At 45.0% G+C, this 13,528-nt stretch overlaps 1 protein-coding gene across 1 annotated transcript in view; it reads left to right on the top strand.

Annotated features, from left to right (window-relative positions):
- The window catches only part of SCIN (scinderin), a 128,892-nt gene that overhangs the window by 80,295 nt on the left and 35,069 nt on the right, over nt 1-13,528 (top strand). The window contains exons 5-7 of the mRNA XM_089654579.1: nt 3,182-3,274; nt 9,015-9,147; nt 12,812-12,900. Coding sequence (XP_089510705.1) covers nt 3,182-3,274; nt 9,015-9,147; nt 12,812-12,900 — 315 coding nt within the window. The remainder of the gene's footprint in view (nt 1-3,181; nt 3,275-9,014; nt 9,148-12,811; nt 12,901-13,528) is intronic.

The following is a 13,528-nucleotide window of genomic DNA, read 5'->3' as shown; positions in this document are numbered from 1 at the left end:
ATCCCCCCTCCATCAAACTTTACACTTGGCACAATGCAATCAGGCAAGTACCGTTCTCTTGGCCAAACCCAGACATGTCCATCAGGTTGCCAGACAGAGAAGCGTGATTGGTCACTCCAGAGAACACGTCTCCGCTGCTCTAGAGTCCAGTGGTGGCGTGCTTTACACCACGGCATCCGACGTTGTGCTAATCTGAAGGCCACACCAAGTTTGGAGGTCTTTAGCTATTGACTCTGCAGACAGTTGGTGACTTCTGCGCACTGTGCGCTTCAGCATGCGCTGACCCCGCTCTGTCATGTGACGTGGCCTACCACTTGGTGGCTGAGTTGCTGTTATTCCCAGTTGCTTCCACTTTGTTATAATCCCACTAACAGTTGACCGTGGAATATTTAGTAGCCAGGAAACAGATGGATTTACACAGTGGCAACTTATGACGGGACCACGCTTGGAGTCACTGAGCTCCTGAGAGCGACCCATTCTTTCACCAATGTTTGTAGAAGCAGTCTGCATGCCTAGGGGCTTGATTGTATACACCTGTGACCATGGAGGGGATTGGAACAGTATATACTGAATATACCTGGTGGTATCAAAAAGTTTTGAGATTGGTTTTTAACACACCAACAGATGGCAGCACAAGGTTGCATGCACAGTCACAGGGAGCATGGACCTTCATAAGTCAGTGTGCACAAAGACATTGTCCTGTGTACATCAGGAGCTGTACAAAGAGCATTGCTATTCTGTCTCTCAGTGTTACCATTCAATTTTTAGACTGATCATTGCTTTGTAAGTGGGCAAACATGCAAAATCAGCAGGGGATCAAATACTTATTCCCTTCACTGTGTGTGTATATATACAGTCATGGCCGAAATTGTTGGCACCCTTGATATTTCTCCAGGAAATCATGTATTTCTCACGAAACGTATTGCATTAACACATGTTTTGCTATACACATGTTTATTCCCTTTGTGTGTATTGGGACAAAACAAAAAAAGGGAGGAAAGAAAGCAAATTCGACATAATGTCACACAAACCTCCAAAAATGGGCTGGACAAAAGTATTGGCACCCTTTCACAACTGCGGATAAATAAGAATGTTACAAGCATGTGATGCTCCTGTAAACTCACCTGGGGCAAGTAACAGGTGTGGGCAATATAGAAATCACACCTGAAAGCAGATAAAAAGGAGAGACGTTCACTTAACCTTTGCATTGTGTGTCTGTCTGTGCCACACTAAGCATGGACAACAGAAAGAGGAGACGAGAACTGTCTGAGGACCTGAGAACCAAAATTGTGGCAAAATATCAACAATCTCAAGGTTACAAGTCCATCTCCAGAGAACTAGATTTGCCTTTGTCCACAGTGCGCAACATTATCAAGAAGTTTGCAACCCATGGCACTGTAGCTAATCTCCCTGGTCGTGGACGGATGAGGAAAATTGATGAAAGATTGCAACGCAGAATAGTCCGGATGGTGGATAAGCAGCCCCAAACATGTTCCAAAGACATTCAAGCTGTCCTGCAGGCTCAGGGAGCATCAGTGTCAGCGCGAACTATCCGTCGACATTTAAATGAAATGAAACGCTATGGCAGGAGACCCAGGAGGACCCCACTGCTGACACAGAGACATAAAAAAGCAAGACTACAGTTTGCCAAAATGTACTTGAGTAAGCCAAAAGCCTTCTGGGAAAACGTCTTGTGGACAGATGAGACCAAGATAGAGCTTTTCGGTAAAGCACATCATTCTACTGTTTACCGAAAACGGAATGAGGCCTACAAAGAACAAAACACAGTACCTACGGTAAAATATGGTGGAGGTTCAATGATGTTTTGGGGTTGTTTTGCTGCCTCTGGCACTGGGTGCCTTGACTGTGTGCAAGGCATCATGAAATCTGAGGATTACCAAAGGATTTTGGGTCGCACTGTAGGGCCCAGTGTCAGAAAGCTGGGTTTGCGTCCAAGATCCTGGGTCTTCCAGCAGGACAATGACCCCAAACATACGTCAAAAAGCACTCAGAAATGGATGGCAAAGAAGCGCTGGAGAGTTCTGAAGTGGCCAGCAATGAGCCCAGATCTAAATCCCATTGAACACCTGTGGAGAGATCTTAAAATTGCTGTTGGGAAAAGGTGTCCTTCCAATAAGAGAGACCTGGAGCTGTTTGCAAAGGAAGAGTGGTCCAAAATTCCGGGTGAGAGGTGTCAGAAGCTTATTGATGGTTATAGGAAGCGACTGATTTCAGTTATGTTTTCCAAAGGGTGTGCAACCAAATATTAAGTTAAGGGTGCCAATACTTTTGTCCAGCCCATTTTTGGGGTTTTGTGTGACATTATGTCATATTTGCTTTTCTGCCTCTGTTTTATATTTGTTCCAATACATACAAAGGGAATAAACATGTGTATAGCAAAACATGTGTTAATGCAATACCTTTTTTGTGTGAAATACTTGATTTTCAGGAAAAATATCAAGGGTGCCAACAATTTCGGCCATGACTGTATATATATATATATATACACACACACACACACACAAAGTATATATATTTATAGAGAGAGAGAGAGAGCTACCCCCATAGGAGCCACTGGATAAGAGGGGTCCTCTGTTCTTTGCATCAACTTTCCCAAGGGCACCAAACCCCCCTCTGACACTCCAGGTTGAGTGTACAGGCAAGTAAACATAGTGAGACAGAAACCAAACCAGTCAGGAAAGGCAATCTCAAAGTATTATTACCCAGTAGAGTTGATAACCAAATACAAATAGGTGGGCAATTTTTGTAACACAATTCACCCTAAAGGATTACTAACTGTGACGGCTAGATGTAAACGGCATGGGCCACCCAGTCCGGCATAAACAGTAGCAATATCATCCAAAAGCAGCAGTGAGGCTTGACTTGCCAATACAGGAGCTATACTGCCAGTGTGCACTAATGATGGCAGTGCTAGGCCTAAACTGACTAGGTAAGCACCATTAAGTTTGAACAATATAAACAGAATAAAGGCATATAAGGAAACCTGCAAGGTGAATAGTAGGGACAGTCCTTAAAGATAATCTTCTGCCGGCTTACATTGGGGCCCTTTAAATAAAGAAGACAAGTGTATATATATTTTGTATATAATGAAACACTTGTAATAACAGATGGGATACAACAACTTTTACCTTTTTAACATATTTATATTCTATTTTTATAGGTGCTGGGGAAGAAACCGAAGCTTCCTGGAGGAGACGATAGCGATGATGTAGATGCAGACGTGTCAAACAGAAAGATGGCAAAACTCTATATGGTAAGAATGTTGTGAATGTTCAGGTCAGTACAAATCACTCAGATATGAATGCTGACCACAAGTAGACATGACCACCAATGGGATGCACTATGAACAGAAAATGCAGCTTGTAATGCACATTGTGAGAAGCTTGCATAATACATTTTTAGTACACATTGGGGGGGGGCAGTTACTAAAACTGGAGAGTACAAAATCTGGTGCCACCCTGCATTAAAACCAAGTTTTATTGCCAAAAGATTAACTGAACAAGCTAAAGTTAGAAGTTGATTGGTTACTATGTTAACATATACTGTATAATATATATAAAATACATTTATATACTGTATATATTTAAAGTAATCAATAGCAAAAAAAATCAGATTTTTACACGTAGGAGAGAAATGTCAAAACTGGCCCGGTAGGCAAGTGGTTAAAGTAATTTATAGCAAAAAGAATTTTTTTTTTGGCAAAAAAATTTAAAAAATTACCCCGACCGAGGATTGTTTAAGTCTGTTACTGCTTTAAGAGGCTCTGAAAGAACATCATGTAATGGGATCGCGGTTTGCACAGGACTGCTTAAATTATTTATAAAAGCAGGAATGGTTTTAAGGCTGGAAAAATCCGATCACAACTTAACATAACTAAACAAATCCACGTGTTGGCGGGAGCTCTGTATTTATTTCATCACACGTGTCTCCAGCGTGCCCAAAGCACAACCCAGAACAAGCCACAGGGCCTCCTCGTCTGCCGTGACTCACATATGTTATTACTTTACAAAGCAGAAAACATGCGGCAAAACCGCTGAGACAATACAGGAACCTTCTTCTTTTCTCCCTAGAAGATGGAGTGTATTTATAAAAAATTTGCAGAGCTATTCATCCTGTGACACTGTATGTGCATTCCTTCTGTGCCAATGGGGGCAAGACAAAAGTCTATTGGGCGATATTCTCTCCAGTTTGAATGTTTTTCATTCATATAGCCTACCGTATTTTCCGGCGTATACGACGACCCCCTACTTTTCCTGCTAAAATGTAGTGTTTGGGCTATACTCGTTGTATAAGACTACCCCTCTAGCAATGCACACCAGTGGGAGGAATAGTGCCCCATCATTGGTATTAGTGGGAGGAATAGTGTCCCATCATTGGTATTAGTGGGAGGAATAGTGTCCCATCATTGGTATTAGTGGGAGGAATAGTGCCCCATCATTGGTGTCAGTGGGAGGAATAGTGCCCCATCATTGGTATTAGTGGGAGGAATAGTGCCCCATCATTGGTATCAGTGGGAGGAATAGTGCCCCATCATTGGTATTAGTGGGAGGAATAGTGTCCCATCATTGGTGTCAGTGGGAGGAATAGTGCCCCATCATTGGTATCAGTGGGAGGAATAGTGCCCCATCATTGGTATCAGTGAGAGGAATAGTGCCCCATCATTGGTATCAGTGGGAGGAATAGTGCCCCATCATTGGTATCAGTGGGAGGAATAGTGCCCCATCATTGGTATTAGTGGGAGGAATAGTGTCCCATCATTGGTGTCAGTGGGAGGAATAGTGCCCCATCATTGGTGTCAGTGGGAGGAATAGTGCCCCATCATTGGTATCAGTGAGAGGAATAGTGCCCCATCATTGGTATCAGTGAGAGGAATAGTGTCCCATCATTGGTATCAGTGGGAGGAATAGTGTCCCATCATTGTTATCAGTGGGAGGAATAGTGCCCCATCATTGGTGTCAGTGGGAGGAATAGTGTCCCATCTTTAGTATCAGTGGGGGGAATAGTGCCCCATCATTGGTATCAGTGGCAGGAATAGTGCCCCATCTTTAGTATCAGTGGGGGGAATAGTGCCCCATCATTGGTGTCAGTGGGAGGAATAGTGTCCCTACATTGGTGTCAGTGGGAGGAATAGTGTCCCATCATTGGTGTCAGTGGGGGTGGAATAGTGCCCCATCATTGGTGTCAGTGGGGGGGAGGAATAGTGCCCTATCGTTGGTGTCAGTGGGGGGGAGGAATAGTGCCCCATCATTGGTGTCAGTGGGAGGAATAGTGCTCCATCATTGGTGTCAGTGGGAGGAATAGTGCTCCATCATTGGTATCAGTGACACCAATGATGGGGCACTATTCCTCCCACTGACACCAATTACACTTGCGGACCTCTGTTCTAGTATGGTGCTGCTGCAGCCAGCATATGTGGTTGCAGCAGCACCTCTACACGGCACACTTACCGGCCGCTCCTTCACTCGCTTTTCGTGGGCCGCTCGGCTCCGCCCCCTCATCAGTGATTGGCCACCTGTGTGCCTTTCCTGAGCTACAGTTCTGGCGGCCAATCCAGTGGCCGAACTGAAGGAGCAGCCGCGCTTCTTGGACCGGATCGTCGTGGGACCGGAGCCAGGTAAGAAACAGCAGCCCCTGCCCACCCCTGTACGTAGTGTCTCTTCCATTGGAAGGGGGGGGGGGGCGGTGGCGGCACCGCACCGCCCCCCTAAAAAGTGTCAGTATGCCGTATACCGGCGTTTAAGACGACCCCCGACTTTTGAGAAGATTTTCAAGGGGTAAAAAGTCGTCTTATACGCCAGAAAATACGGTAGTTATTATTATTATACAGGATTTATATTACTATTATTATACAGGTTTTGTATTATTATTATTATACAGGATTTATATGGCGCCAACAGTTTGCTCAGCGCTTTACAATATAACAGGAGACAATACAGCAACAATACAGTTCAATTCAAGAGGAATAGGAGGGCCTGATCCTGGGAGCTTACAATCTAGGAGTTAATCAGGATGATACAACTCTCTCAGTCAACAATAAGTCCTCTTTCACACGGGCGTTCTGTCTGTCCGTTTTTCTCATCTGTCCATCGACGGATCAAAAATGGACCTCCATGTATTTCTGTGGACTAGCGGATGTAAACGGATGATAGTCTGTTACATCCGTTAATGTCCGTATCCGTTAACATCCGTTTTTTTGAACATAAGAAAACCCTATTTTTTTTCTGTAAACAAACTCGGAACGGACAAAAAACAGATATAAACAGACGAAAAATTCTCCATTGAACTCTATTGTAGCACAAACGCTGCTTTTTGCATGCCGGTTCACTCTATAGAAACGCAGTCCAGATGCATTCCAGATGCGATTTTGCACGATGCGTTCCAGTGCGTTTTTTATGCATTCCAGTTCATTTTTTCCCTATCTCTTTTTCTTCAATCTAAGGGCTTGTCCACAGTAGATGCAGTTCAGTGGGCTTTTTTTTGCATCAGAAATGCACGCACAGTGTTTTCCATGTATTCCAGTGGCCCTAGTTCGCACCAGTGCAGTCAATTCCAGTTTCTGGTGCAGAAAAAATGTGAAACATGCTGCATTTTTTCTGCACAGAACCTTACTGGAACCTGGCAAACTGCACTGGACTGCGTGTGGTGTGAATTGTAAGCAAAAACGTATCAAGAATGCATCTAGAGTGCATTTTTGTAGTGTGAACCGGCCCTAAATAGGGACATGTGCGTTCCAGTGCGTTTTTGATGCATTTTACCACGTTTCAGTACAGTTCTGTGCATAAAAAAATGCAGCCTGTTCTACTTTTTTTCTGCAAAGCTCCAAGGTACACTGCTGCTTCTAAGCTTGAGTTTTGGTTTGCCAAAGCTCCTAAAATGAACTCCATAAATGTAGGGTTTTAGCAGAGTTTACGGCTGATGTACACGAGGCGTTTGAAAAACGTTTCTGACCACTGGAAACTGAGTGCTAGAAAACGTCCATGCAGCCCCAGATGAGTCCATGCCGCCTCTGTTGTGTCCATGCAGCCCCAAACGAGTCCATGCAGCCCCTGACGAGTCCATGCAGTCCCTGCTGTGTCCATGTAGCCCCTGACAAGTCCATGCAGCCCCCTTTATGTCCATGCAGCCCCTGACGAGTCCATGCAGCCCCTGACAAGTCCATGCAGCCCCCTTTGTGTCCATGCAGCCCCTGACGAGTCCATGCAGCCCCTGACGAGTCCATGCAGCCCCTGACGAGTCCATGCAGCCCCCTTTGTGTGCATGCAGCCCCTGACGAGTCCATGCAGCCCCTGACGAGTCCATGCAGCCCCTGACAAGTCCATGCAGCCCCCTTTGTGTCCATGCAGCCCCTGACGAGTCCATGCAGCCCCTGACAAGTCCATGCAGCCCCCTTTGTGTCCATGCAGCCCCTGACGAGTCCATGCAGCCCCTGACGAGTCCATGCAGTCCCCTTTGTGTCCATGCAGTCCCCTTTGTGTCCATGCAGCCCCTGACGAGTCCATGCAGCCCCTGACGAGTCCATGCAGCCCCTGATGAGTCCATGCAGCCCCCTTTGTGTGCATGCAGCTCCTGACGAGTCCATGCAGCCCCTGACGAGTCCATGCAGCCCCTGACGAGTCCATGCAGCCCCCTTTGTGTCCATGTAGCCTCTGCTTGTGTGCATGCAGCCCCTGATGAGTCCACGCAATCTCTGCATGCACTTCAATAGGCTGACTGCATACAGCTCCAGGATGGATGCAGACACAGAAAACATTGACTCAGCACACAGGACGGGTGTCAGCGCCCATCTAAATGAGCCCAAATGGTGACCAACTGACTGGCGATGTGTTTGGAACTTAATCCTGTTTTTCTAATGTGAATATTTGTTGTACTCTGAACTATAGGAAATCTTTTGCATGTTTCTACATGTGAATGCAAATTCTGAATTCTCGAATGTATTCAGGTCTCCTGATTCTGTAGTCCAAGTCTGGAACACACACAGACCCTCCTGCAATGGCTGCTGTGCTTGCAGAATTCTACCTATATAGATAATGCCCCCCTGTCCAATAATAAATAATCAATCACGGAGTGCAGTCTGACACCTACCTATCAATACATCTTCATACTTGCAGAACTCCTCCCTAGAGGAGCATGCATCAGGGCTGAAAGCTCTTGAGCATCAAGACAGGAAGTGAGGGGAAAGGATTCCAATAGATCAATAGATCAATGATCTATATAGATCAATATATTATACATGAGAGAGAGAGAGAGAGAGAGAGAGAGAGAGAGAGAATGTATAAAATATATTGATCTATAAATCTAAAATAAATGTTTATATATGTATATAATAATTATATATATATACATATATATATATATATATATATATATATATATATATATATATATATAAAATTATATATATAAACATTTTTTTTTGCACAGTAGGCTTGGAACCTCTGTTAGGTTTCAGCAGTGGGGAAGATTTTCCCTCATATCAGTCCCAATATATCATATTAGAGCTTTGTTTAAAAAAAACACTACAGTAGCAGATTTGGAACAATGACCCATTGTGGAGATTTCACTTCTTGCCCCATAGCCAGACAGGAAGTGAAAGGAAATTTCTGCAAATTAGGGGCTCCCAAGTCCACAGAACTAGTGTCCCCATTGGAAGATTTCTGCAAATTAGGGGCTCCCAGGTCCTCATAACTAGTGTCCCCATTGGAAGATTTCTGCAAATTAGGGGCTCTCAAGTCCTCAGAACTAGTGTCCCCATTGGAAGATTTCCCCTCCATTTCTTTCTGGAGGCAACCCAAACTTTGGAATTTTCTTTCACTTTCAATGATAATGGTAACTAGGACAAATAGAGGGACACAGACAGCAATACAAACTGGCAGACATTCCAATCTCTCTGCACATCCAAAGCTTTTGCCTTTAGTTATGCTCTAGTATCTTGCTTGCCCTTCCACCTCACCCCGGGGTGTTTCAGCACGAATTCAAGTTTTGTGTCTTTTTAGGTTTCGGATGCCAGTGGCTCCATGAAAGTGTCCGTGGTGGCAGAGGAAAATCCGTTCTCCAAAGGCATGCTGCTCTCTGAAGAATGCTTCATCTTGGATCACTCCGCCGACAAAAAGATCTTTGTATGGAAAGGTCAGGTTTCCTGTTTAATTAATTTCCAGCATCATATGTGACAATTAAATCATCAAGTTTTCCATTCTTTTGTTATACGGAGTTTCCGAGCGCTGGCCACCAACACTGATCTAGGGGCAGAACAATGTTCTACAAGACAATTCAAACTATTGTGATGTCCCCAAGAATATAATTATTCCCAAAATGATTTTTAGGCTATTCAGTGATGCTTGCCAAAGCCTAAATTAGCTTTTATTTAAAGCAGTGGTCTCCAAACTGCAGCCCATATAGCTGGATGTGGCCCCTTTCTTGCCTTTAACTGGCCCTTGGGGCACTATTCCCCCAAATGACACCAATAATGAGGCACCATTTTTTCCACTGAAACCAACAGTGGGGTATAATTCCTCCCACCGACAACAACAATGGGGCACTATTTCTCTTACTGACACCAGTGATGGGGCACTATTCCTCCCACTAACACCAACAATGGGGCATTATTCCCCCCATGACACCAACGATGGGGCACTATTTCTCTTACTGACACCAGTGATGGGGCACTATTCTTCCCACTGATACCAACAATGGGGAACTATTCCCCTCACTGACGCCAACGATGGGGCACTATTCCTCTTCCTGACGCCAGTGATAGGGCACTATTCCTCCCACTGACACCAACAATGGGGCATTATTCCCCCCACTGACACCAACGTTGGGGCACTATTTCTCTTACTGACACCAGTGATGGGGCACTATTCCTCCCACTGACACCAACAATAGGGCATTATTCCCCCCATGACACCATTGATGGGGCACTATTTCTCTTACTGACACCAGTGATGGGGCACTATTCTTCCCACTGATACCAACAATGGGGAACTATTCCCCTCACTGACGCCAACGATGGGGCACTATTCCTCTTCCTGACGCCAGTGATGAGGCACTATTCCTCCCACTGACACCAACAATGGGGCACTATTCCTCCTCCTAATGACCACAGGTGCTGTGTAATTTTTTTATTTCCACTGACCACAGTCTGCCTCCTCTAAAGTCTGGAGGGCAGTAAACGGGCCCTATGTATAGAAGGTTTGGAGACCCCTGATCTAAAGGGTTATTTAAAAAAAAAAAATATATATATATATATATATATATATATTCACTTTATCCGCTCTCCCCGGACCCTGCATTCACTATATCTGGTCTCCCAGGACCCTGCATTCACTATATCTGGTCTTCCAGGACCCTGCATTCACTATATCTGGTCTTCCAGGACCCTGCATTCACTATATTTGGTCTTCCAGGACCCTGCATTCACTATATCTGATCTTCCAGGACCTTGCATTCACTATATCTGGTCTCCCCGGACCCTGCATTCACTATATCTGGTCTCTCCGGACCCTGCATTCACTATATCTGGTCTCCCCAGACCCTGCATTCACTATATCTGGTCTTCCAGGACACTGCATTCACTATATCTGGTCTTCCAGGACACTGCATTCACTATATCTGGTCACCTCGGACCTCGGACCCTGCATTCACTATATCTGGTATCCTCAGGCCCTGCATTCACTATATCTGGTCTCCCCGGACCCTGCATTCACTATATCTGGTCTCCCCGGACCCTGCATTCACTATATCTGGTCTCCCCGGACCCTGCATTCACTATATCAGGTCTCCCTGGACCCTGCATTCGCTATATCCGGTCTCCTTGGACCCTGCAGTCATTATAGCTGGTCTCCCCGGACCCTGCATTCACTATATCTGGTCTCCCCGGACCCTGCATTCACTATATCTGGTCTCCCTGGACCCGGCATTCACTATATCTGGTCTCCCCGGACCCTGCATTCACTATATCAGGTCTCCCTGGACCCTGCATTCACTATATCCAGTCTCCCAGGACCCTGCATTCACTATATCTGGTCTCCCTGGACCCTGCATTCACTATATCCGGTCTCCCTGGACCCTGCATTCACTATATCCGCTCTCCCTGAATAGTAAAAAACTCAATTTTTTAATGTAGCTGTACATTTCTTGCAATTACCATAACTTACCACCAAAACAACAACCCAAAATAAATTCTCCTGCCCCTGACGATTGCGATATGTGTATGTTATGTGTTCTTTGTACAGGGCCTAGAAATAATAGTGCACATTTTTTATCCCACCTAAAACACACTGACACTAACTGACACTGATACTAATTTTAAAAATGTAGTTTTTTTAACCCCCTTGGTGCCAGCGCCTCCCAGCCCTGTAAAAGTGGTTTGTGATATCAGGAGGCGGGGCGGGGTTTAGGGTCATGTGACCGCCGAGATTGGCTGTCACACAATTGGAAAGCTCCCGAATGCAAGTAGCGAGCGGGACCTTTCCGTGAGGTGCTAGTAAATGTGACGGGAGTGTGCCGGGCGTGCGCACTCGGCACATCCTTTGTTTACAAATATGCGACGCCAAGGCCTAGCTGCCGAGAGGCCACATATTTGCTTGCGGTTGGTGCCAACAGGTTAAAATATGCTGACCATGACCTTTGACCCTGGTATTGACCTTTGACCCTAACACTAACCTTGACACTGATCTAGATCAACCTTGATCTAGGTGGTTTTTCTTAATTGTATTTATTTATTTTAACACATTTTTAGTTTGTTTATATATTTCTCTCCTGCAAGGAGAGAAAGATACAATGTATCTTTTTCTCTATTCAGAAGAGATAATAAAAAACACAGGGGCGGGTTGCACAGTGACTGATCAGTGAGATAGCCAATCAGAGCCTATCTCAGTGATCAGGTGACTGGGAACCAGGAGAGAACCAGTCTCTGTGCTGGGAGAGCACTGTGCAGCGCGCTCCCAGCACAAACGCAGGAACCAGGGGCGGACTGACAACTCAAGGGGCCCCCGGGCAATAGGGGATCATGGGGCCCCTGTTTCCTTGCCCAAACTCAAAAAAGCCTATGAAAAAGGTACCAGGGGCATCTCATGGGGCCCCCTACTGACCCCGGGCCCTCGGGTAGTGCCCGAGTTTCCAAATGGTCAGTCCACCCCTGGCAGGAACGCATATATGCGGCACCCAGGTTCAAAGCTCACCTCCTAGATTCCGTATATATGTGTTAGGCTCCATGCACACGGGACGTTTTGATAACGCTGGTAACGTTAGCTTTATAAAGTCACGTAAAAGACGTGAGTTTTTAGGCATTATTTAGTGTTTTTTCATTAGCGTTTAGTGGTGTTTTGCCACATTTAGTGGCGTTTTCCCACGTTTTTTAGTGTTTCTATTTTTTCCAAAAAAGGATTTTTATTGGTCAAAAAAAAAAATGTACAAAAACGTCGGTTTGTGGCATTTTGCCGTGTTTTTCAGCATTAGAGTGTTCTTACAGCTACACAACTACTCTAGAAACCCAATCGTCCTGGGTTCTTTTTCCAGCCAAAAAACATCCCTGCCAAAAAACACTGATTCCAGTCTATGTGTGGATGGACACATAGGATAACATGCTGGGGGTTTACTGACTGTAGAAAAAAACATCAAAAGCCAAAAACAGCCGCTGTAAAAACGTCCCGTGTGCATGAGGACTTACTGTGTCCTTGTGGGGTTAATAATAGGGGGTGTATGTTATATAGAATAAGATGTTGTCTACAGGAAGATCAACTTTATAGGCTAAGGTGCCAATGATGATAAGAATTGTGTTTATTTGTTGCAGGTAAAAATGCGAATGCGAGTGAGAGGAAAGCCGCCATGAAAACAGCAGAAGACTTTATCCAGCAAATGAATTACCCTAAAAACACACAGGTACCGGGTCATGGATAAAGGGGTGTAACACGGAGCTGTGATGGGTTGATATCGTGAGCAGCACGGTATTTGCAGTTAGGATACAGAGTAGGCCAGAATAATCATCAATGCAAAACTCCAACCTTGGACCTCATTGGCATACCTGAAATTCTGGATAAACCCTCTGCACACTGCTATATAACTTTTTTTTAGCAAACTTTGCAATAAAAAAAATAGGTATTTTTAGGTCACAAATATTGCAACACGTTTAAGCTGGCCAAATGCATCCAAGGAATCCTCCCTGGCCAGTCCTACTCTGCCCTGCCAACGCAAATGCCACCGTGGACACATTGCCATCATGTGGCGAACAGACACAAAGTAGGGTAAAGCTATTAGGTTTACGTCTGTCCACTGACCTGCCATACAACAGAAACAATATATATATATATATATATATATATATATATATATATATATACCTGTGCTGTAGGGGGGATGTCCAAGGGTCCAGCGATTTTCTTTGCCAGTTCTACGGTTCCCAAGCGCTGGCATGTTGTGACTTCTCACAGCTTCACAGCCGGCTTCCCACTGCGCATGTGCAAGCCGTGCAGTACTTTTTAACCACTCCCCGCTGCCCTGTAGCAGAACT

This window comes from Staurois parvus, unplaced genomic scaffold, assembly GCF_062004578.1.
Source record: "Staurois parvus isolate SC_StPar_1 unplaced genomic scaffold, SC_StPar_1.0 ptg000779l, whole genome shotgun sequence".
NCBI lineage: Eukaryota > Metazoa > Chordata > Amphibia > Anura > Ranidae > Staurois > Staurois parvus.
Note: the sequence above shows the minus strand (reverse complement) of the source record. Positions and strands in the feature narration are given on the sequence as shown.